The sequence below is a fragment of the Osmerus eperlanus genome, chromosome 15, assembly GCF_963692335.1.
Source record: "Osmerus eperlanus chromosome 15, fOsmEpe2.1, whole genome shotgun sequence".
NCBI classification, from domain to species: domain Eukaryota; kingdom Metazoa; phylum Chordata; class Actinopteri; order Osmeriformes; family Osmeridae; genus Osmerus; species Osmerus eperlanus.
The window spans coordinates 8,878,403-8,904,868 of NC_085032.1; the positions used below are offsets into that span (position 1 = coordinate 8,878,403).

At 43.6% G+C, this 26,466-nt stretch overlaps 2 protein-coding genes across 2 annotated transcripts in view; one reads left to right on the forward strand and one right to left on the reverse strand.

Moving 5' to 3' along the window:
- Nucleotides 1-7,800: 7,800 nt before the first annotated feature.
- On the forward strand, nt 7,801-15,329 carry rnf32 (ring finger protein 32). The gene is given in 8 exon segments (XM_062479789.1): nt 7,801-7,890; nt 8,192-8,447; nt 8,601-8,743; nt 10,826-10,983; nt 11,241-11,299; nt 11,302-11,348; nt 13,918-14,085; nt 14,990-15,329. Coding segments are annotated over 8 exon segments (1,077 nt in total). The 5' UTR covers nt 7,801-7,875; the 3' UTR covers nt 15,221-15,329.
- A 2,728-nt stretch (nt 15,330-18,057) lies between these two features.
- Nucleotides 18,058-26,466, reverse strand: part of lmbr1 (limb development membrane protein 1) — a 30,048-nt gene continuing 21,639 nt past the window's right edge. Inside the window, exons 13-17 of the mRNA XM_062479851.1 lie at nt 24,492-24,565; nt 24,182-24,272; nt 23,044-23,110; nt 19,530-19,691; nt 18,058-18,801 (exon numbers count right to left, since the gene is read on the reverse strand). Of these exons, the coding sequence (XP_062335835.1) occupies nt 18,716-18,801; nt 19,530-19,691; nt 23,044-23,110; nt 24,182-24,272; nt 24,492-24,565 (480 nt within the window). The 3' untranslated portion in view covers nt 18,058-18,715. The remainder of the gene's footprint in view (nt 18,802-19,529; nt 19,692-23,043; nt 23,111-24,181; nt 24,273-24,491; nt 24,566-26,466) is intronic.

Consider the following 26,466-nt stretch of genomic DNA (forward strand, 5'->3'; position numbering starts at 1 on the left):
GCTGGCTCCATGGCTACATGTTACCTCATTGTTCTATAGGTAAATGATCTACTCCAGGTCAAGGAGGTGGAGTTTCTGGGATCAATATCACCGTGATCAATAACAATGTCTACTTGTAAACACTCGGTTCATCAAGCTGGCTTCAGTAAATGTGTACTCAAAAACTGTTTGGAAACAAAGTATGTTTTGCCCGGTGACAGAATGTTCCCCTGAGAGGAGACGCACAAGTGTGTGTGTGTTTGTCCGACGGTTCTATTCTAATCTGTGTTTGTGTTCGTGTGTGTACATACATGCATGCGCTCGTGTGTTATTGTGCAGGGATGCCAGCTGACACTCTGATCCTCACTCGGCACGTAAGCCTTTCAAAGGGCAATCTTATATGACCTCAGACTCGGGTCAGCCCCTTCCCCAACGTCTTGTTTCAGCAACACCGGCTGAGCCCAGGCAGTTAGTAACTCCATCTCTGGACATATTCTTTCACAAAAGGTGTGTCTGTTTACAAAACCCCAGCGAACGCCACACTTACCCGGCCGACGGGTACAAAGCCCCAGACGAGTGATCTCCGCACGGGAATGAAAGATAAAAGCTTGACGAGGCCTGGGCTCTGAAACATGTGTCTGGATGATGCTCTCGTCGGTCTTAAATTAGACAGGTGGAAGAGCAGACGCTGGAGTGGGCCAAGAGACAAGGGCAAGAAGGTGGAAGTGAGGTCTTTGCTGGGTGAACTTGTTTTGTTTTTTACACGCTGGATACACTTTGATAATGTGCTCTGTGCCTGAGCCCCAGTCTGGGAGCGAGTGCGAGGGGGTGATGAGCAGGGACTTGTTGGACGCTTTATAGGATGCGGCGAATGTTTATTAATCACCAGGTTCTGTGATGTGTCTCTCATCACTTCAACAGGTATAATTAAGCTTTAAAGGGCATGGGAGGCTTGATGTGTCTGCGATTCATTTTGTTTTATCTCTGAGTTCCTTTTGAAGTTAGTGAGTTTGGTCTGAGTGTGTGTTTGTGTGTGTATGTGTGTGTGTGTGCGTGCACTTGCAAGCATTTGCGAATGGGGGTCAGAACATCTCACTGTAGAGACAAGGCATGTTCGTGTTCTGAAAACATTTGACTTTTATCATCAATGAAAATTGACATTTTGAAGTCTGGCCCTTTAAAGCCTGTCAGTTGTTCCATGGACAGGAATGATGCTGCTTTGGACATCTTAGGTTCCCATCAACAAGCTGTGGCAGAACGTTTTCAACGGAGGCAACCTTTGAGAAAATAAACACATGACCTGTACGCCTTGACTGACGAGCAGCAATTGACCCCATCGAAAGGTCAAGCGAATTCAAATATACATCACAGAAATGTTTGAATCTCATGGGTTTCTTGCCACTTCATCTCATCCAAAATTGATTTGTGGTGTCAAACGGGAGGCTCTGAGTGGGACATCAGAGAAGAATGTAAACATTTCCTCGCGTTCCACAGCCTTGATCTTCCATCTCACCTCCTTCTTGAGGACATGCCTGCTCTGCCTCAGTGTAATTGAGATTGCTCTCTCTGTCACTCTCTCTTTTTTTCTATATCTCAGTCTCCCTCTGCCTTTCTCCCGTCCCTTTCAAATGGCAGTTTTAAATTGGCCGCGGTATCAAATATAATAACTGTAACGTGGCCAACCAAAAACCGAACATCTTATCCTTAAACCTGTTGAAAGCGAGACAGCAAGTTGACAGCAATTCCAAAGTGACACAATGGTAGACTATACAATGTTTGTAACAGTTTCAGACTGTTTCAGTAATAAATGCTGGACCTGCCTGTGGTTGGTTCTGTTCCATGCTCTTTGCTGGGCTGTCAGAGAACTGGAGGAGGTGTGAAGAGAAGGGAAGCTCACCTGTTTATTTTGGCAGGGGAGATAGAGCAGGCAACAAGCCAACAGGCTGTCACCTTTCCAGTTCCGTCACACGGTAATGTCCCTGCGCACGTGAGTGAGCAAGCACAAGTCTTGCAGAAAACATTACCTGACATTTTCACTTGACAACACGATGGTGTGTAATGCTGGAACATTTCGGCAACATGCTTACATACATTTCATGAATGCTAAACGCTAATCCAATTGAATGTTTCTTAATCTTTTGATGGACTGGAGCCAGACACAGGCACTTGCTTTATTAATTAATGTGTTTGGCCTGAAGCACGACTATATTGTATTCAAGTGACATCTTCTCTGTTTGCTTGAGAAAGAAAGAGATTTAGGGCAGATGTTGATGCCAGAGGCGTATTCTAACACCTGGATGAAAATCAGAATGACACTAAGAAGTATACACTGTGGCTATTGATGAAATACTGACTGTATGATATACTACTGGATATCCAGCACTAGCAGTAGTGAAGCAGGCTGAAGTGTATTGAATGATTCTGCACCAATAGAACCTAATGTGAATGAAAGCCAGATAATGACAACAAATGTATACAGTGTACTGTGAATAGCTTTTGCTACCTGGTAATATGGATGAATTGATGAAGAGATGAATTGTTGTTCTGTTTGTCACAGCACCAATTTAACCTCCGTAATATTAAGGCATTGATTTTGTTTACCTGTCACATGCCAATTCATCCATGACAGTGCTAACATCTGGGGTGTGTCTCTTCCAGTGACTGTACATGCTCATGACACATTTAAGCCAACGTAAGTTTTTTTTTATGTTAACAGCCTGCAACCAAGCAAATCAACCCTTCCTATCATCTGCTGCCTGGGATCCTGGCTGTTAAAAAAGTTTTCCACTGAGCTCTGTATGAACCATGGGAAATACATTTAAGACGTGACAATCAAATGTCACAACAGCAACGCTATGCCTGACAGATGCACTCCTCACTACAAAAATAGGATTTTCATAATGTGGTCAATTTGTTAAGTAAAAAAATATTGTGGTACTTTGTAGTGCTGTAGGAAACCATTGCACTAGAAAGTTAATTATGTACACAATGTACATAATTAAACTATCAATATTGAATCATTAACTACCTGTACCTCACTCAAACTTACTACTCACTACCACAAATCAAGGCTGATAAATACATATTTAGATGAGTTTAGATGGAAAAGTTTGATCAGAAAACGAAAAAGCAAACGTTTATCCCTGTACCTCTGGCACATCGCAATAACAGGTAAATAACTGTTGCTACTTTACCTTTCAACGCTCTCTGAAACTGCAACAAGAGGCCAAAAGACTGCTCACAGTTGGCAGAAACTCAGCACTCTTTGAAGTATCAAAGCTGTGGTGGATGATTCGCCTTCTGAATGGTTAGGCAACATGTGTCATTTAGACAGCGGGGATTTTATGTTTTTTTTATGATGGGTTTGGCTCATGACAATCAAATCGTTTTGGGTTTTCGACTGGGGCGAATGGTTCAGAGTTTAATCCTGTGTGTGCTGGACTGACACGGAAGTACAGCTGGAGCTGAACGAACCTGTCATGGTTGAGGACAAACAAGGGTCAGCTGTCTGTGTTTGTGCGAACTAGACCACTAGACAAGAAAAGTAGGCAAAATACTAAAAACTTTAATAGTCTTACAACATTCACTGTCCGTGAAGTGTGGAAAGTAGGAAGAACCATAAAGGCTGAGTTGGGATGATAGTGTATTGTGAGCTCACAGTCTGCTTGGAAAGGTACAACCACACATCATGATAGTGAACTACCTTCTTCTATGAAGATGTTGTTGTTGTGAACCTCACCCTGAACTCTGTGTTACTGGCACAAGAGCATCTGTGATGTGTAATGTCCTTACCTGAACATGGACTTCTATGGCAACATGCAGGACGGGGAGGAGACGGCAGGGTCCTATGCAGACACGGAAAGTCCCCAATTATGTGGTAATTCTAGAGAGCGGTTGTGATATTTATTCTTATTGCCCAAAGAACTTGGCATTTACGAGACTCACCACAAACACATTCCACCCAGTGCAGGCAAACTCACGGTTCTTACACTCTTTTCAGTCAGGTAAAAAATTGTATAGCTGTGGATATACAGTGGGTTTTCCGAGGATGTCTGTAGACTGACTATTTATTTATTTATTTATTATGAAGTCAGTTAATTGCCTTTAGCTTCTCTTTGAGTCAAAGAGAAATTGATGGAATGCTAATCCAAACGTAAACTACCACATTGCATTTTCACCCCACACTTCAAGCCTAAGATACGCACAATTTGGGAAAGGTGTGAAAATGGTTTGATAATTTGTGGTTGCCCACAAAGTCCCAGTATGCAGAACAAAATTCATACTCAAATTCAGATTAACATTTTTGTTTGGAGATACTAAATCTTTACAGTAAGTCCAATGAAGTTCTGTTCATTTTTCCCATAAAGTATAATTTTATTCTGTTGCGTTTGCATTGTATGTAATCAGCATGTAGCCAATGATAAGTATAAAACCTCATGTGATGGAAGTTGCAATGCATTTCAGACACAGCAGGGGAGGTCACATTTTCTGGGTTTCTTCCTTCGCAGGGCACAATTTATGGCCATTATGTGATTCTATTTCAGGCTAAAGTGATGGATTCTGCTCAATTACTGTCCATTACTGAGAGAGATGAAGCGCAGTTAAAATTATTGGTTACGGCTGTGACATTACAATGAAATTTTCTTGGCACATCGAGCTCAGCAACAATTAACATATGGGCCTCAGTTACAAAGCTGCAAACTCATTTATGTCTAGTTCCCTTGTAATTTTCTTCTCCATATTCTGCCAGGTGTATGAACTCATTGACCCACTTCTAGACCTTTGTACAATAAAGATAATGAATATTAACACTGCAAATCCTCTATTCCAACTGTACCCACTGTTTATCTAACCTGCAGTGGCAATCCTGACAGTGACTAATAGTGAAGCAGCAGGTTACAGAAGGTGAGTAGCCATAACTCGTCTGGCAGGAGGGCACTGCGGTGGATGTTGTCCTGCCAGAGTTCAGCACCAGCAGTCAGCACAAAGTGAAGGTAATTGAGAAGGAGAAGTACCAGCCAGTAGTTCCACCAGGCCTACACAGAGCTCCCTGTGCTACCGTAGTTCACGCCGGAGATTAATCAAAATGGCGATCAATAACTTCTCAAGTGCTAATAAGGCCTGGCACATTTCGTGATATGTGAGGCAGTTCATCATTTCAACTGTCTGCAGATTTATGGGAAATCCATTGTTAGGTCCAAAGTATGAGGTAATGTAGCACTTAGTAAATGAAGTAAAACCAAAAGTCTCTGGTGATTTGTATTTCATTTACAGAAGGACACGTCTAATCATTAGGGAGTCCATCTCTTTGAAATGCACCGAAAATGCTGTAATGACTGCCATGTTTTTTTACTGCTTACTTAGTCAGCAATGACGTAGGAGATTATGGCAAATAGTTTGGCCTTTCTGTCCTACAGTTGTGATTGGTTCCCCTATTGGACAACCAGAGGGGAGTCCTATCACTATTGGGTAATTAGAGTCATATTAGTTACCAGTTATGGTGGGGAGGGTCGTAAAATAATCTGATTTCTGTCTTCTCCACTGTCTTCTATCAAAATGATTGGTCTCTTGGTCCACTCAGCGGTTGACATAATTGTTAAATAACTACTGAGGCCACCGTCTGTCCTGCATATGTCATTTCAGGGGCAATCATTTATTCCGAAAATGTCATGTATCACTGTATGATGTATGGAAGCAGACAGTCTTTATTACAGTACAGACATAGTTGCATGAATCACTGACATATTTATGAACGCATGTAGGATGTCTCCCTGGGTATACCTGCCTGTCAAGTGATTCATTTCAGAACTGTGTATCAGTACAAATATGCAAAAATGTTTGCGAAAGATAAGCAAAACATGTAAATCTGTATCTTTGGATATATATGTATATCAATATTTATTTATTTCCATTGTTGGAGGATAAGTTAGCACTTGATTGTTAACATACCTTGATTGCCAATAAAGAAAACATTTCTCTGGAAAATACCTGTCATAAAATAATCTGTCAATCATTGTTCACAAAACACAAAATACTTAAATCTAAGAGTGGACCTCTGTTTTTAAAGCAAATAATGGATGTTGACAACAACCCTGTTACCATGTGGATCCAAATACCAGCTCTTGGGGTCAAGGCCAAGGTCAAGCAGAATGACTATGGAACAATAACAAGAGGATTTATAGGATCCTGGGTCACCTTAATATCAACTATGGAATAATGATAAAGCACAGGTTAGTAATTGCATCCAGCATAGAGCATGTACACATGGCAGTTGTGGTTCTGTCACCCTTAAAGCATACTTTTATTCATCACACATAGTTAATCCAGTTTTACAGACACATGTTACATGGCAACAACAAACGGGATGCCCTTATTCGTTTTGTCATGGGTAATGCACATCTTGTTAACAAATAGAATACATATTTCTTTATTTTCAGAGCTGTCGTTGGCTTGCAAAGTTTGCAAAAGGGTTCAACAGAGGGTTCTTACTCTAAGTTAAACCACCACACACTATTCCTTTTTTTCCTTTCGCTTAAGTCATCAGCTCTTTGCACGACAAGGTGAGTTTTTTTCTTCTTAAAATACCACAGATCAGGTAAAGAGGTTCAGGGGGAAGAAAGTTAAATAAAAAGCTCTTTAAAACGGTATTTATAAAGAAAAAGACAAACAGTGTCCCTGTTGAAAATAAAAGCACACACTGAAAATCCATTCTGATGACAGTTGGAAGAATGCAGGCTTTATGAAAGGCTTGAGCCCATCTTTGCCCTATCTTTTAACCATGATTATTTACTTAAAAACACAAACCAAGGCCCCCGAGTCTGGCATTGTGGACGTCAGGCCTTTGATTGCGCTCAGGGCTTCGAATTCTTAACTAATAAATTGTTCCACGCCTTTGTCTGAGGCATTAGCGACAGTGGTCTGCGTTTTTCTTGCTCTAATCTCAAGAATGTGCAAGCCTCTTGAGAAGCACAGGGCTTTTCTCCTTCTTCCCGAGATGGGTCTTGGTTTTTGTTTTCTTAGAGGACTCCCCAGATTGACAGGCCTCATCTCCGGCCCTCTGCTTCAGCCATCTGCGTTCAGCGATTCTGTCTGAGCACATCAAAGTCAATCAAGGCTCGCAAAGCATTTTAAGAAGACACACACCCCCACACAGTGTGTGAGAAATAAAGCAAACTTTTCATCGAGCCCACAGGAAAAAAAAAAGGGAGACAGAGATAGTTGGGAGTCCTGCATGTTTGTGTGTGTATGGTTTTCCATGTAGGGGTGACATACAAGGGATCCCTTAGCTCACGGGCCAGGTATGAGCAGCTTAGCTTTGTTCAGGGCCAACTCTGACGACAGGTTGGTGAGTCATTTCACCCCACCATAGGCTCACACAGTAATACATGTTCGAGTATTAGTTCAAGTGTTGTTCTCTTTATAATTTAAGAACCTATAATTATGTTGAGAGAAAAGGCTGTAATCAATTAAGAAGAAAAATACATCTAAATTTGTTATTATTTGTCATGAAAGATGAGAATTGTGCAAACGTATCTCATATGTATCTCATATTCTCATCAAATATCTCATATGACGTAACGGATTAGAAAGATACCTTGGTTGATAAAAATGAACATTTTGATGTTGATAGCTGTAATGACTAGAAAAAGACTAATCCACTTCACCCAGAAAAAAACTTTAAAAAACTAAACGGAAAGCATACCATTTCTAATAAAAAATGAATGTACATTTATATTTGATCTATACCAAAATAGTTATAAACCGACAAGTCCTTATCTTCATGTTTTTGAGTTGTTGAAGTTAGGAAGATGAGGAAAGTAGGGAGAAGAGAGGGGAGAGGAGGGGGACTCTGCGTCGATGGTAACTAAGTAACCATGTAAACACGAGCTCAAGTAGATGACAATGCGGAAGGTTTGGATCTTTCTTTTTCGTTTTCAGTTCTGACTATCCAAAAATTGTGTTTTCTCAGTAACATAACTCTCTTTCTCAGAATTTGTACTTTGATATCTAATTTAGCCTATAAGTATTTTGTTTTTTTATTACGAAATAGTCAGCATATTCGATTGCTAAATTGTATCTAGCTAGCTGTAGCTACAGTGTGCACGAAAGGGGTGGCCATATTTGACATATGGGAGCCTTAAGGTTTCAATGTGTCAAGGCTACAAAACTGCTAGAGTTAGGTTTAATACATTTTATTTATTTATTTTACCAGGGTTTGACCTCAAGAAATACCAGTGGCAGGGTTGCCATAAACTCAGTTGCTCTTCAAGACCATATTTCAAGAAACTTGCTCCTCCAGAACCTGTCATTGTGTGACCCTGTTAAATCAAGGTGCCTCAGGAAAGCATTGACTGAGACCCGTTGCAAAAAACAATGTGACAGTGGCATGAAAGCAAAATGTTCCCAGCAACAAGGAGCAGAGGAGATAGAGTATGTGCTTGATCCAGCACAACCAGCACTTACATTAGGTAGGCAATGGACTTAGCTCACTCACGACAAGGACTAGCATTTTTCTGAAATATGCATTGGATGCATAATACTGTCAGGAAAGGCTTTTGACTGATATCAGTTGATTGATGTGTCAATTGCTTGATATGACACCATTGTTTCTGTGTTTCAAGCTCAGAAGCTGGGTTTGGTGGACGCCCCAGCCCAGAGGCTGACAGTGGATGAGTGGAGTCGGGTCAAGGCAAGGTCTGTTGATGAGGGTGACTCGGCTCAGCCCTGTGTGATCTGCCGGGAGGAGTTCCGCCTGCAAGCCCAGGTATTCTTTACACACAATAATCAGGTGTTCATTCACACTCTGAAATGTGTTAAGTTCTCAACTGCAAGAGTTGAGAACCCCCCCCCCCCCCGACACACATACACACACACACACACACACACACAAACACACGCACACATAAACACACACACACACACTCACACATATACAGCCCTACTACCCACCACCACCACACCCCCTTTCCCCTCTTCTCCCTCCGGTTCCTGTATGTCCTAATCTGTGTAGACAACTGTTCAAATTTACCCATACTGCCTTGGAACTCAACTGTGACGCTATGATGTAGCAATCAGTGTGTTACTGTGAGGGGTCATTCAGTCTTTTACACCTCTCTGATCCCCTTTTAAGATGCCAATCTCCTTAAGAATGCACGGCTCAAACAGACTGCTGCACAAAGCACAGTTGCCATAGACGCACGTGTAAATATTAGTCTGACTCAGGGAAAGAAATGTTAATTAGTCGACATCTAACAAGGGAAAGTGACAATGGGGAATCTCTGTTTATCACACACAAGTGTTTGGGTAATCTTGAAACTCCAGGAAGTGATTGTAACATTCTTCATATTTTATGCAGATTCTATTGATTTATTTTTAGCCAACTGAAATCTGTTTTTATAAACCGTTATTAGGATGTATTAACTGTTATTTTTGTTTTATTATATCTCTGAAGACATACTGTAAGGTGTACTGTTTTATTTCTTGATATTGTTATCCACTGAATATGAATTATTCAGACAATGCCATGCAAATATAATACACATATTATATTAAAAACATGAACTGATGATAATGTTGTTGTGTCTAGACATTATAGACACCTGTAAAATGTACATTTTCCCAATCTTGTCTTTCAGCAAGGTAGGTAGCCTGTGGGGTTCAGCCCTTGCAAGGCAGAGCTAAATTCTCTCCAGTCTAATGGCTTGTCCAGCTCCTAGATATAGATTGTTCACCACAGGGGGGCCCTTTCACTGGTGATGGAGTATGTTGGTCAGACCAAAAAACAATGGGAAATCAATATGGCTCCCCCATGCCCTCTAGAGCTCTGAGTAAACTGATTTGTGTGCCAAGCCCTGTAGCTGTGTGTGTGTCTCTTTCTCTCTCTCTCTCTCTCTCTCTCTCTCTCTCTCTCTCTCTCTCTCTCTCTCTCTCTCTCTCTCTCTCTCTCTCTCTCTCTCTCTCTCTCTCTCTCTCTCTCTCTCTCTCTCTCTCTCTCTCTCTCTTCTCTCTCTCTCTCTCTCTCTCTCTCTCTCTCTCTCTCTCTCTCTCTCTCTCTCTCTCTCTCTCTCTCTCTCTCCCTCTCTATTTCTCTCTCTCTATTTCTCTCTCTCTCTATTTCTCTCTCTCTCTGTCTCTCTCTCTCCTCTCTCTCTCTCTTTCTGTCTCTCTTTCTCTCTCTCTCTCTCTCTCTCTCTCTCTCTCTCTCTCTCTCTCTCTCTCTCTCTCTCTCTCTCTCTCTGGACTCTTGCTCAGATGACAAAGGAGGCTCTCTCTCAGGTGGAGCAGAGTGGTGTAGGCTGCAGCCCAGGTCCCAGCACTCCCAGCAGGGGCTCACACACGCACACACACACACACACACACACACACACACACACACGTACACACACTCACACACACACTCACACATATGCACACTCAACCACCCACCTACGCACGCACAAACACACACACACACTCTCTCACATATCTTTTGCAGGGCTTACTAAAAACACTTAGAGAGATGTTGAAAACCAATACAGTAGTCCCGGGAGACTCTGCATGTCACAATCTTTCAAAACAACAAGTCAATCCATCTGTCAAATCCAGAGGGTATCTCGGGATTCATAGAGAAAATCAGCTTCCACTCCGCCTGAGACCTGAGATACTTGAAAATCACACCAGTCCAAGAACATTGCTTAGATTCAAACAATTGGTGGGAAAAGCTCCCCTCTCACAGTACATCCAAAGGATGGTTTGTTGTTAAAAGAACGTTTTGGTATCGCTAGACTTGGCTGGCACTTGAATTCCCAGTGAGTGCAGATGCAGTATGTGGCGTCTGCTTGACATGTTTCATCCGTGTGACCGGCAGGTCCTGTTGTCCTGCTCCCACGTGTTCCACCGGGCGTGTCTGCAGGCCTTCGAGAGCTTCGCAGGCAGGAAGTGCTGCCCCATGTGCAGGAAGGCGCAGTACGAGACCAGGGTGATCCACGATGGAGCCCGCCTCTTCAGGGAGCGCTGCGCCACGAGGTAACCATGGGAACGCAAGGCGGGCAGTAGCCATTAACTAGGCTGATCAGAGTCTATTGCTGTTTGTCTTTACGCCAGCTAGAGAGCCATGCTGTGTAATGGGTGAGTGCATAAGTTGCATCTCACATCTGACGCCGTGCTGATTTACATATTGTTCGAGTAATGCTCAGCATTTGTTCACCTCACAGTTAGACATCTGTTGATCAATGCATGTACGATAGCCAGTTAATTGACAATGTTTCTGTGTCTGTTGGAAGAATCCAAACTTGTTGGAGGGGCTATGTTGCCAGGAAGTGGTACAGAAACATGAGGAAAACCATCCCCCAAAAGATAAACATTTACGGCGAAGATACTTTGAGGAAAAGGTGCAAATATATAACATGCTACTTATACATATCTATGCATACATCCATATTGTAAACTTACAAAGGTACATATTTATATAGACATATGACATATCTCCAACTCAATGCACAGCTCTATCGAAACAGATCTGTATTATTTTCATGTGTCTGAGAAGTCATGATAAGAACTGTATCCTTGACCATCCAATAGCCTCTTTTCAGTAATAAGACAATTTCGTTTTGTCATTGAATGCGGTGACGTAAATGGATATGAAAGGTGCTAAAGATGTCGCATGGAAGACGATGCCAGGACTTTCTCTGCTCTCCCCACTTACATTTTCAACCTAGTTAGCAGTCGAGGCAACTGAGGTAATTGACGGACAGCAGGTCTGGGGTCAGTGAGCAGCGACCCAGGCTTTAGCATGCCGAGGATGGGATTCTGACCGTCACCCTCCACACCCCTCTTCCCACCCTCACCCCCTCCACCCTTGAGGGTCTTTGATGTCGTGTGAATCATACACTGTTTGTCAACTAATTACGGGAGACTGTGTGTTTTGGTCAAACAGTCTGGACATTCCAGGGTCAACACAAAAGCAGCAGTCCTCTCCACTGTGTGTGTGTGTGTTTGCACCCCTCCCCCCACAATCCCCCTGTTTTCCTTTAGATGGGAGAAAGAGAGGATGGTGGGTAGTTGAAGAGGTGAGGGGAGGGGGTGACAGGTTACCATTTGAACAGTCTTTATCTCTCCGTCCTACACTTTGAGACAAAAAAAAACCCTCCTTATTGATCATATTGAAGTTTGGGGGACAGAATCCACACTTTCTAAAGAACTCAGCCCCCTTTGAGCCTGTGCTTAGCCGGTAGGTTCAAGCCTACCGGATGCATGCCTGTTGACACTAAGGCTGGGTGTGCAGACAGCCTGAAAAAGGGAAGATTGCCATCTAGTGAAACTGGAACCTCCACCCATCGGCTTGGTTTGATACGGCTGGTTGGAAACACACTGTTGTGGCTACTAACTTCTCTAGGTACTGTGGTTTGTAACATTTTTACGACTCAACACAAAATACTGTTACACACTGACAGTCTGTTGAGGGTTACACATGGATACTTCATAGACACGGCTACTGCATTGGCGGTTACGATGGAGTCTGCCTCCTCACCTATCTTCTAGATCTCCCTCACTCTGTGGCTTGTTAAAAATGCTGGGATGCACGTGATTCATCTCGGAGCACTGTAATCAGCCAGAGTGCCTCCCTAGTTCAGAGGGACTTCTAAAGGCAGCCACACTTGTCCAGGCCCTGTGTTGTGGAGGGGTCAGAGTGTCCTCCCATCCCCCTCCCCGTCATCCGGCATCATCTAGAAACCCAGCCTTTGGCATGTCACGTCAGCTGAGAAGACTTTTATTGGCCAATGAACACTCTTCCCCAAACACATTAGTGTCTTCTCAGAAACCTACCGTGGTGGGGGTGGTTGTGCCGTTCCAATAGTCTTTTAATGCGTCTTTCATCCAGAAAAGGAAGGAGAAAAGGAAGGAAGGAGAGAAGTAAGGATGGAGGGATGGATGGATCCATCCAGGAATGTTAACACCTATGAATCCCTTAGTGCCGCGCTTGTAGAGCCATAACAATTTGATTAGAATATTCATTGATGGCCATTACTGACCAACGGTGACGATAAATGGTTCAATATTAAAATGATTGCCTTGAAACAACCACCTGCTCTCTCTGTGGTTGAAGACACCTGCCTTGATTGTCACAGGTCGAGAGAAATACAGCCTTGTTGCACAGCCGTGTAGCAGTGAACTTCCTCCATCAACAGATATATAGCAGGCCTATAAACCATGTTTGTCCGTCACACAGTGAAGCTCCAGCCGTCGCCCCCAGCAGCAATGCTCTGGAGGAAGATCTACCTGACCAGCTTGAGCATGCTTATCAAGTCATCCTGAGATAGGCTGTCAATGGCTTGCTTTCCATTTCTTTTTCTGCGGAGGTCCTACCCTGAGTCAACACATTAGGTGGGATAACTGGTGACACCAAGATGGATTGCCAGCAGATAACGCCCTCCCTTCGAACCCTCCCTCCCTCTCTCTCTTTTTCTTGCCTTCGCTTGCTCTGTCCTCCTTCCTCCCTCTGCTCCTACTTCGAGACAAGGCAAAGTTCACGAGGGACCATGTTGTTTGCCTTGACTGTAGAAAAGTCAGCCAGCTCGTAAAAGCTCTATCTGAATGGTTAACAGTTGTTTAATTAGTGATAAAAGCTTAGCAATAAAGCAATTGTGATGTCACTATGACAGGGGTAAAAGATGGTGTGTGTGTGTGTATGTATGTGTGTGTGTGTGTGTGTGTGCGCACATTTCCCTGAAGCCCAGCTATCTTTTACTGGTTTTCATTCTTTTTCCACTGCAGCCTGAGGGGAAGTGTAGGCTTATCGATCTGTCTGTTAGCACCATCACCATGTCAACAGGCCTCACCACACCACTGTACAGAGCACAACCACATCAGTTACGACAGAAAACAGAACTCCCTTGTGTGTCCTGACTCCTGTTAATTATAATGTGGCTCTTTTGTGTGCACCCAAAACCTTCCAATTAGCTGCGGGAGCTGAACGACAGCTTCGTCCAGTCCTGCCACACCGACATTGAGGATTTCCTAAGCGAGATCGATCAGTCGGTGACGGCGTGCAGGAGAGTGTTCGGCCGGTTTGAGAGAGAGAACATCTCCGAGGTTCACGAGGAGGAGTGGATAAAGATACAAAACAAGGTGGGCCTCAAAACAGCACATGCACCATCAAAGATTGCCTCGTAAAAATATCTAATCCCATTCATATTCTTGTCTTTCATTTAACAAGCTAACGCTTGTCCTGAGGGGAAAAGAGAGAGAGGAATTGCATCACAGTTGCAATAGAAAGTCATGTCTCTCCAGATGATAATTCACTTTTTTGACATGAATGGTGGCGATAATCCTGTGCTGTTTACAAAATAATAGAGCAGGACCTTTTGTAGTGCCAAGCCTTTTCTTTTCTTCGTCTGTACACTGAAGAAACGTTAGGACCAGTTGGTTAATAGGCCTCGCCATTGTTGTGTGGTACATTTGTAGGTAGGACTTCCAGAGAAAGCAGCGTTTGTGCTTTATCTCAGGTGAAAAGGTTGAGCCCTAAAAAGAAAAAAAGTAGTTCCACCTTGATACAGGTAGAACCGCACACCATACACCTTCTCTGTGGGGGCAAACACCATAAACCCTGTATCAAGGATTCAAGGAGGGGTAAGCTTTGAATAAAGGAAGCTGTCTCCGAGGTTAATGATTGGTCAAGCTGTGTGGACATGATGTTCTTTTTACTTGGCGATAAACACTGTAGCAAGCCAAACAAACTAAGTTATGACACCTCCAGCTGGTAATGACATTACTGTCTCACATAGGGTGTGTAAAACCATAGGTGAAAGAGGAGGATACTATACATAATGAAGGGTATTTAGGATGAGTTACATTCGGATAGATAATCTCTGGGTTTTTAGGTGTTAGAATCCAGTGTCTTCCTGGTTGGGTCATATGGCGACAGCCAATACCATACTGATGATATATTACTGTTGTTGTGCTTTTGAATCAATCTTTCTCAATCATGATGCTAAGCTAACAGCCCTCACCCTGTTTCTTTTTGTGGTCGCAGGTTCTCCAAAGAGACATCAGGGACTGTTCCATCTGCCTCACCCCACTTTGCAGCCCCAACCTGGGGATGGTGGCCAGCATCACCCCTCCTCCAGGGAGGAGATGTAGCGTGCTCCTCTCCTGCTCTCATCTCTTCCACCAGCCGTGTCTGGAGGCCTTTGAGTCCTTCTGCCTGGAAGAGACGCCCACCTGCCCCATGTGTAGGTCTCACTACCACAAACACCTGGTCTGAGAAGACCACTATAGTTCTGATACCCTATGATGATAATAGGTTGTGTGTGTCATGTTTACATGATGAGACAGTCAGTTTATGTAATAAATGCTTATGTTTAACTACTGTCCATTGTTGTCAGGCTTAAGTTGTATAAATGTACTATACAATGCAATGCTGCCAACGGTTAATAATAATAACTTGTGATCGCAGGATAACTTAAAATTCTGAACCAAGCAAGGCTGTGGTTTTCTACCCTTTAGAATCCTATGACTGATATACACAAACACACAGAGGCTGAAGATTTTTTCATAAGTTTATTTGCAAACAAACCAACAAAAACCAACAACAACAAAAAAGTTGGAAATTGAAATTGAACATGGTATAAAAAAAATTAAAAAAAACATTCACGTACATTTAGCACAAGATTACATGCAGTAACACAAAAATTGTATAGACAAAATAGCCAATTCTCAACCTTACAATTCCTTGCTGCGTGTGAAATACTGTGAAGGCAACCAGATTTCGATAGAAGCAGGCCTTATCTGTCTTCACCTTAAAAACTATGCATGGCATAGTGTGATTGTAAAAATTGTGACTGCTTGTGTGCTTCCCCTATGAAATAAATTACATGAGTTGCATAAACATTTTTAATTACATTTTGAGGACGACAGAGTACAATGTTGTTATTGTTTCTATAGGGATACTTAGAATTAGGGCATGTTTTAAAGTGATTGAGGAAGCACAAAGCAGACAATAAAAAGGAATGGACTTGTTTTGGTCGTTTCTCCCCCCCCCCACACACAGCTTTTTTCACAGTATCAATGAGTGTTGGCATCCCCAAAGCCATTGGATGCTTGATTGTAGTGAGGCAGTTCCACAGGGCACTTAGCAAAGCTTAAATCAGACTGACTGTTCATGTCCACAGGTCTGTTTTAAGCTGCACCCCGTCATTTCTGTTTCCACCCACTGTTTCCAAAGATCCTAACTCATATGGTTGTAAACTTTAGAGTTGTGACTTCCCTTTCTGAATCCTGAGGTAACTGGCCACCATGAACCTAACTCTACCTGACCTTGTGTTTTTGGTGTAGTTATCGCATCAATTCAAAATCAGAAGTTCCACTGACCCAAACTAAGCAGCAACAAAACACAAATTTGGAGCTCACTGGAGGCAGCAAAAGGAACACAGTTGTTGCAAACTTAATAAAATACAACTAAAGCTTTGCGATTGAGAGTTAGCACTGCCTTGAAGTAAGCCCCCCACGTTCTGTTCGACAGGGCATCAAGTGGCCAATGGCTTCCTTTTTTCATAAAAATCAATCAAAAGACAAAAGTCCATGTAAAAACATTCCCTGTGCAAAACACCCGAGAAATGTTTCAAATGCATATTAAATACACCTTGTTTCCTTCCTCTTCTATGCTTTATGGTTACTATGACGTTTCCATTAAAACACATCCTACCTACTACAAGTCACCATAGAACTGTACATCCCTGTACACTCCTGCTGCCCACATCTCATTGGTTCTCAGAAGCATTCTCCATTCATCTTCACATCATGTAGGCTACTGTCTGTTCAGGTGTTCAAGACCTACTAAAATAACTTTTACCGACCAGATCTGATCTGGACTTTTAAGAATATAACCATCAACTGGTCAACTTCAATATGAGTTAACATCAATTGTCTACTTTTAATCATCTCTTTTCTCCCAGATCTGTACTTTTATAGACTAAACATTTTAACATATTAGTTCTCTTACATTGAAGTGATCTGGTTAAATAGTTTATCCTGGCTTCTGGAAGACCCCTGCAAAATTGGACAACCCCCTTGGAAGATCCCCACTGTGGATAAGAGCATGGGTTATTGACTACATTCACTGCAAACAAAGTTATACCTGGACAGTTGACTTCTTGAAATCCAGAGAAAAGGGTTCACAGTGAATTCTTGAAGTTACAAAACAAGTGATAACACGCGCACACACACACGCACACACACACATACATACACAAACAAGAATATAAAGCCTGTAAGCTCCTACTGTAAGGCATCAAAGGTGGTTCTAGTGACTAACAACATCACAGTTCAAGAGATTCTGTAGACATTAACAACCAACAACACCTTGTGGGACTAACTGGCGGCCAACTATTTACATTCAAATAACAAAAACTAAAATGTAACAAAAGAAACATAATACACTATATACAATTTACAATATGACACAAAAAAGACAAAAGTGTTGTGCCCCATAAATCTGAGAAACTTTAACACAATTATTTGGAGAAGAAGACATTTGAGTTTTTACACGTGTGCATTCGATTTTAAACTAATCCAACCACAGGATTGTAGCATGAAAAGAGTCTTTGGAATCAAGATGGACACCTGTTTTCTCTAGTTTTGCCTAAAATAGTTTGACTGTACTGCATCTAGTGATACCTGTCTTGTTCTAAAATCCTATGAAATTTAAGCCAAGTGAAGTGAAATAAAAACCAACATTGTGCTGTCTCTGCACACACAGGGGACACCTTCACTGTGTGAATATGTGGACATTACTGATACCAGAAACAGACACACGCATCTACCGAGTGGAGAAACAATCACACTGTCCTGGACAGTGCATACAATTACATGCTGTGTTTACTGGCTGGGATGAATGAGAATACTATAAATTCAACTGCTGAGCCTTAATAGAAAATTGTGTGTTCACATTTGCTAAGAAATCAATAAGTCTCCTTATCAAAAAGGGAACCATCTAGCTTTACCACGGTTTGAATAGTAGTCAATTTGAGGACAATATACCAACAATACAGACCATATAAATGACATTAGAAACCAATCATGTTAATGTAATGTACTATCATGTTTTTTTTGTGTTTTTGTTTTTTTACTCTACATTACTGAGGGGCTCAGTAACTGTGAGATGATGGAGAAGGAACATATTGGAGAAAACTAGACTATGAAACATGGCGTACTATGAACTGTGTAAACCATTGGATGAATCAAAAGGCATCTCTTGATTAGCCCATTAGCCCATTGTTTTTAGGTTTACAAGACAGAAGGCTCAGGACTCCTCTCTGGTCTAGTGCAATGGTGGGGGTTGTCAGAATAGAGAAGGTACTGGAACCCCCCCCCCCCCCCCCCCACCATCACCACCACCAGCTCAGTGGCCTATGAGGGTCACAGTCACTGTTGAGGTCATTGTCAAGGTCACTGTTGTAATGCCAGTGTGTTTCAGTCTTGAGACTTCAGTCCTTACTTCCTGTTCCGCCCTCTCACTTCCTCCCAGGAGAAAGTTGGATGGAATGTCATGAAGCTTAAGATCGCTCTCGGCCCCCATTTTGACGCGTCCGTCAGACTGTCTGTCGTGTCTACCAATTCTCTACCAGAGACTTCTAAGTCCCTGTTGCTTTTTTTCCTCCCTCTGTAATGCAGGCGTACTGTCAGAATCTCCCTTAGGCTGTGCTGAGGTGTGTGTGTGTGTGCATGTGCGTGTGTGTGGTTGTGTGTGTGTCTTCTTCTCTCACAGAGTTTTCTGATGGCCGTTGACTGCGAGCTTCCCTGATTCCGGGTCTGTGGGGCTGTTTGACAGCTGCAATTTATCCAGACCTGGACAGGGACAGATAAGGAAGAGAAATCTCATTACAAAAGCGATAAAGCGACCCAGCTCAGACGGAGGTACTGTGGTGTTTTCTTCCTCCTCATCCTTCTGTCTGACATGTTATAACTATCCATCCTACTGCCTTACACACATCTCACACACACACACGCACACACACCCGCACACACCCCTATATATCAGACTCGGCTTGTCACAACAAGCTTCCCCGTCACATGTCAGTCCAAAGGCACATTGGATTTTTGTGCAATTTCCCTCCACTTTGTCACTCGGTCCCTGCGTCTGACAGACATCAACAGTAAATCTTTGTGTCGCCAATCTGGGTGACATTACTGCCAATAACACAGAGTTAGCCTCCTCAGACATGGGGCAGAGACTAATGAGTGCCTTGTGACAAAAGACGCATTTAGACTTGGTCCTCAAATGTGTCTGGGTCCCCAAGCTAAAATACAGAGCATAGCCCATTGTGACAAACGTGTGAAATTGCCAAAAAACGTATTTTACATTTACATTTAGTCATTTAGCAGACGCTCTTATCCAGAGCGACTTACAGTAAGTACAGAGACATTCCCCCCGAGGCAAATAGGGTGAAGTGCCTTGCCCAAGGACACAACATCATTTGGCACAGCCGGGAATCGAACTGGCAACCTTCTGATTGCTAGCCCGCTTCCCTAACCGCTCAGCCACCTGACTCCCTATTTTCCAATGTAAATTTTACCTAGCGCTTTGAGGAGCTCTTCACGGACCGCTGAGGTGAATTTCCGGATCAGGCAGAGCGTCGTCACGACAGCAAACAGCAGGTTGTATGATAGGACGATGTAGAAGTTTCCCAGCCAATTAAATCTCCCGAAATCTCCAAGGAGGTCAAACCTGGTGATACCTGTGAAGAAGACAAAGATAGGAATAGAACCTTTGAATGAAAGACAAAGCCATTTGATATCCGTCCTAAGGATTATGATACTTTTCAACAGACTGCGCCACTCTAAAAATGAGATAACCTCGGATGAAAAGATAGTTGGACTATAGCAAACGATTATCAAACACAACTCATGCTGAGATTCATCCATTTACCTGAGTGAACTAGGGCCGAATACCATGAGGATTCCAACAACAAACTAAGTACAAATTGAGACTAATTCCTTTAAACGATCTAGGTTCTCCCAGAGGCAGACTCTAGATAAACAGTACACGTTCGTTTTTCCAGACGTCCCTTGACAAGACAAGCATTGTGTTGAGAAGCAAAACCTCTTCTCTCTCCACAAAAGCGCGGGGGCTGCCGCAAACTGACTATTTAGGAATGTCTGCCCTGTCGGCAGTTGAGGCACTTTGTAAAAGTGTCTCTCTTCAATGGAACAGCTCTTTCAACAAGCCCGATAGGCCAAAATGAAAGAAGGGCTTACACGCCAAAAACCATTTGATGTACACGCCATACAGAACCTTGGGACACGGCTGGCCGAGTACGGATGAAAACAAAATACCAAATTGCCAAAGCCTTTATGTAAATGACTTTGCCGATCAATGTCTTTCTTCCCGAGGAAAGCTTTGAAATGTTTGCTTTCAATGTTTGATTCTATGGTGGATTTGTTAATGGTAATTCTAGTGACCTATATAGCATCTGCGTGCAAACCGAGGCGGAAAAAGAGGTGAAAGAACATAAATAAATAACTAAAAAGGCACACCCCGATTCCGGTGTACCATAGGTTTCAATGAAGCCACAGTCACCTGTACACACATCCACCTGAGTCAACCACCAAGGTTCATATCTCATTCAAGCTATAAACAAGCACCATCTTGTAGGTTTCCGCTGCGGCGTGATGACTTGTGCAATACAGACGGGTTCGACTTCCAGTGATGGGAATCCTTCTCTTCAGGAAAGGCAATCTTTCAGCCATTCATTCCTATGCAGCTCCAATAACACCCATGTCTTAGCATTAGCCTCAGCCTAACTGATAAAAACAACTCTCCAAACCACCTATCCAATGGATACGTTATCATAAGGTGTTCCACCCAAAAGATAACAATATCCCTATAGATTTTATTAGGTGGTGCTGGACCTTCAAGAAGACATGCATTCTAAGCGACGCTAATCTTTGAGATAACACAGTCAAACAGATACCTCCTGCAGACCCTGGTATCCCAGCATTCGGACTAGGAACTAGACTGGATACAACTGGTTGAGGCTGCGCCCTCTCCTCTGGAACGTCCCAGCTGACAGAGACAGAGAGCTGTTTGCTAATCTAGCCCATGTTCTGGTGCTGTGTGACTGTTGGAGCCACGCTGGGGCTTGAGCTAGACCTGGACTAGACCTGGGCTAGACCTGGGCTAGACCGGAGACCCGAGCAGGGCTTCTCCCCACCCCAGCCATCTGTCATGGAGGACAGCCACGCTGCCTGGCGAGCCATCAACACCCTGTTGTTTTCTATTTGTCTACCCTGGCTTTTGACGAAGCTGCCCTCCAGAGCCTTCCGGGATGTTCCACTGGGATGTTGCAATCTGAACAATAGAGCCCACTCTGTGTGTGTGATGGTGGGGTCTTGTTCTGCAGCTTCAGAGGGTCTTTTGGAGGGGAGCAACAAACTACACTTATCACATTATTTACACGTTACTTCTGTATAATAGTAGTAGTTTCAACATTTGTTACCTTACCTTTTACGTTCAAGCTTCTAGAACAAAGCTTGAGCACACAACTGTCAAACAGGCTAGATATCTGCCAACCATAGCTAGCTCCTGTCTTTCCACATCAACATCCAGAATTCAATATCTGACACGGGAAAATTCATTATCGTTCACGGATCTAAACATGAACACATTTCTTCAGAGACATCTCTCAACAAGGTCATTACATTAGCTGATCGATCCAATGTCAAGACATACATAATATGCTCGATAGGCCCTCTGCAAAGTACCGGAGGCCTTTAAACAAATAGCTGGCAAATACATGGGGATAGATAGGGCAGGGGTCACAAGCAAACCAAAAGCCCATTAAAGCCCAGATTAAATTATTTGCATGTCTGTTGGTATTAATAGAAAATCTTATTTGATGTCAATACTATTTGTATTCTGACATGATGTTGTGTTGGATAATGAAATGTATTATGTTACGTTTTATTGTCGCACTAGACTAGTTGTCATGGGGTAAATCAGGGTTAGGACTGTGAGAAGGCAGGCCTCTACAGTCTCCAATCTGTGCTTTTGACAACACTGCAGATAAAAGTTACATGCCTATATAAATATATATAAATAAAAATAAAATGTTTGGTGGAAAAGCACAAGGAGTGCTTTAAGTTTTATTTGAGAGTTCTATATTTGTATGCCATCTTGTCCTACCTGACGTCTACCTGAAGTTCAACACCCCGCTTTCCTCCCAAAATAACCATCTAAAAAAATACTAAATAAATTGAATGTTGGCATGGCTGCCCCCCCCAAAAAACAAGCACTCCCATTTGAACACGAGTACAGTTCCCCCCAGCAGTCTTTCAAGAGAACTTTCAAGAGATTAAATAAAACATCATTCAGAGAGGCTCTTCAACATTTGAACCTATCTTGGCTCTGCCATGGCTAGCAGCAGCCTAAACAGCGTTCACCTCTAAAGGAACTGCACTGTGGGAACTCTTGTCATTTAGTAGTTTCACTCCAAATCAGAAGCCTACGGTTTATGCTAATGCTATCGCATTACTTAGCGTTAGCTTTGTAAGATTGCCTCCTGTCACACTGCCGTCTTATTTCTAACACACACACACACAGATGCGGATAGTAGGAAAGTTTACCTTTCCCATAACACACACAAGTCTTTGACATCTCTGTCCACACTGGGCTTTTCTCAAACACTGTGGGAGAGCCTTTGCTAAATCTGCCTCATGCATTTATTCCTTTTAATCTATTCAGAAGCAAAAAGCAGAACCTGTTGATATGTTGTAAAGCTCCCAATGAGTCACTGTACGCACGCACACACACACACACACACACACACACACAAACGATAATACTATTTGAACAGCTGTGTCTGCCCTCCGCATTTTTATTAGCGCAATTGTGATGCTGTTGGGCCCCTTTTTCTTTCTCCTAGCCTCTTGCTGCCCTCTCAATCCCCAATAACTATGATCAACTACGGTAACTCTTTCAGTCATATGCGGTTAAATGTGGCTACATGCGGATTCATGTTCTCTTTTGTAGTGCTACATGTCATTTTGACATGGACAAGCAACGTGGAGACTGTGGGCGTTAAGACTCACCCAGGGTTCTGGACATGACAGGGAGGGCTGAGCTCAGCACCAGGATGGATACACAGCAACCGATGATCTGTTTTGGGGGAATTGGTAAAGAGACAAGAAGAAACTAATGAAGACAAATTCTTCCTATAACAAGCGGCTATACGGCGCTAATGCAAACAAAATAGAGCAACAAAAAAAAGTGACACACTCACACATGCATATTAATGCTCACACTCTCCTCTCCCTCTCTCCTCTCCCTCTCCCTCTCCCTCTCCCTCTCCCTCTCCCTCTCCCTCTCCCTCTCTCTCTCTCTCTCTCTCTCTCTCTCTCTCTCTCTCTCTCTTCTCTCTCTCACTCTCTCTCTCTCTCTCTCTCTCTCTCTCTCTCTCTCTCTCTCTCTCTCTCTCTCTCTCTCTCTCTCTCTCTCTCTCTCTCTCTCTCTCTCTCTCTCTCTCTCTCTCTCTCTCTCTCTCTCTCTCTCTCTCTCTCTCTCTCTCTCTCTCTCTCTCTCTCTCTCTCTCTCTCTCTCTCTCTCTCTCTCTCTCACACACACACACACACACACACACACACACACACACACACACACACACACACACACACACAGCCACTTCAGAGGTAAATGGATTCTCCACATATTGTACGATTAGTACTTCTGCAGATGCTCATTACCAGGTTCCCTCCCTTTGTAGCTTCTTAGGTCCTTTCACTTCCTCGTCACGGCTAGTTAACGAGCCTCTGGTCCAAACTCATTACCAAGTGAATGGGTGCCACCGTAGGCCAAACAGAATACACATCCTTTACTTTACACCCCACCCTCCCCCCTCAGGCACGCACACACACACACACACACACACACACACACCACCTTCCGTCCTGTCAGAAAAAGAGAGCTTGCAATGCTTATGTAACCCGCAAACAAATATTGGACAGAGCAACTACAAGCTGTTCAGAACGGGAGACTTTGGCTTCTCTAGGGAAGGTGCTACACCAAAAAAGAAAAGAGAAAAAAAAGAGAGAGAAGATGTGAAAGAGAGAGAGAGACATAGAAAGACCTGAAGAGGATGGAACACTAAACAGCATGCCTTGACCCCCCCCCCCCCCCATCCAGTTCAGACCCACGGCTCCTGACCCCCAACCCTCCCCCATCGGGCCTCACCGTGGTCATGGTGGTGTCGTCCTTCCTGGGGGTGAGGCTCTGGAAGACCCTGAGGCTGTAGAAGCCCACCACGGAGGAGACCATCAGGTAGCTGGTAGCTTGGAGTCAAGGAGCAGACTCTACCAAGGGTCCACTTTGCGCCTCTCAACAATGACAAGAAGCCTGGAGGAAGGGTCCGTGTGACAAGTGGCAATACTGGTGATGGAAGCAATATTGGGGATGTTGGGTGGAGCCACAACATGAGGTGGACGAAGAGGGAGAGATGAGGAGGGGGAGTGAGGGAGGAGGTGGATGGTCAATGAAAGGATACAACATGAGGATGATCTCCACCACAGCTTGGACCACGCCAAAGGTCGACAGCGACGTATTCCCAATCCCTTGGTCCTGAAGAGAGAGAGAGATAGAAAGAGAGAGAGAGACAGAGAGAGAGATAGATGGAAAGAGAGAGTTTGAGAGAAAGAAAGAAAGAGAGAGAGATGGACAGGGAGAGATTGAGAGGAGGAAACATGGGTGAGGTGTGGAATCAGATGTGCTTACCAAACACCACTATGGTTCACGTTCATTGTTATGTCCTCAATAACTTTAAACCTTATGCCCTCATTTAAAAAAATGGTTCTGGGACAGAACAGCATCCTGTACACCAGCAATTACATTATACAACTCCTGTAAAACTTGTACATCTCTCCACAAACACAATCCCCCGTCGAGACAGACAGAATCAAATTGGTTAAGTAATGAATGGAAGAAGATGAAAGAATGCCGTCTAAAATAACTGTCGATCATCCAATATGTGAACAGGTGTTCAACAAAACACCACACAGCTTACGGTAAAAAAGCGTATACTGACTGCGTGCCAATGACATAAAAACAACAAAACAAATGCTTCGTCGGCAAACACACCTTTTATTTGCCTGTAGGCCCTTTTGAAGCGAATATGTTTGAAAGACATAAACAGAATTATATACACCCTCAAAGACCGGGCCTTGGTGTTGTGTGCTGGAAATGATACACATTTGCTTCTTGTCAGACTTGGCAGTTGTGTTTTTTATATGAACTTGAGTTGTCACTGCCAGCTAAAGGGCCAGCACGCCACTCAGATTCAAATTCTGCTACGGCAGAAGGAACACAGAAACACTGAATTTTTAAAAACTTTTTAGCACCCACTCTGGAGGGCACCCCACGTACAAACATCTAGTTTAACTACGAGATCGATTTTGATGGGCCTACATGGGTTACATAGGTTCCATGCAAACGCACAGACAAAAAAGCAGGGCGAAAAAGGTCAAGAAGAGAGAGGTCTGACAGGTTGTTTCACGCCTTTTTTATGCCCCCGTCATCTGCGGTAGCTTGCTGCAGAGCTGTGCTGCAGCGCTGTGCTGCAGAGCCCACCCTCCCAGGGAATTAGCACACAGTGTCTGATGTCATTTATTAATGGAGAGCCCAGGGAGGGAGAGAGAGGGCACAGAGTACATTAACTGTGTGAGTGGGAGAAACAGAAAGGCAGAGGGAGAGAGAGATAGAGTTTACAGGCAGGCGTGTGTGAGAGAGAGTGCCTGCCTGCATGTGCTACTGTTACTGTGCGTGTGAGCGTGTGCATAGGTGTGTGCGTGTCCGTGTCTGTAATGGTCCGTGTGAGCCTCCGTGTCCGGCGTGTGTGGTAGCAAGCGTTCACATCGCGCCTTCTTTCAACTGATTTATTTTCGTATTCAGGGATAGACGGGAGGGGAGGGGGAGGAGAGGGGAGAGGCAGAACGGGTGGGGGGGGGGGGGGGAGGGGGGGGGCAGACGCATGCAGACGCATTGTTAGTTGGCTGGAGTGAGGTCGTGGAGCAGGCCATCTCAGGCCCCTAGCCAGTCCCCCAGCCAGTCCCCCTCTGGGGCTGCCTGTCCTACGCCACACCTACACATACGAGGCTTGGGTTGTCGACAGATAAATACCCCACAAAATAATATTCATCATGGATTAAACAATATCTCTCTCTAATAAAGTATAATGATACATTAGAGAGACTGACTAATTGACCGACTGACTGAGACCGACTGACTGAGACCGACTGACTGAGACCAACTGACGGACAGACTGACTGAGGGACAATACAGTAAATGCAGAGGGGGGCAACTATTACAGCCCAATCACCAGCCAAATATCTCTTAAATGAAATACAGTGTCAAGCCATGGCTTTCATTCCGCAGAGATGGCTGGCAATAACCCTTTTATAGGTCCCTCTTAGCGCCTGTTCATCATGCTGTAAAAGCCTGAGCGCCTGCCGTCCTCTGACCGCTGC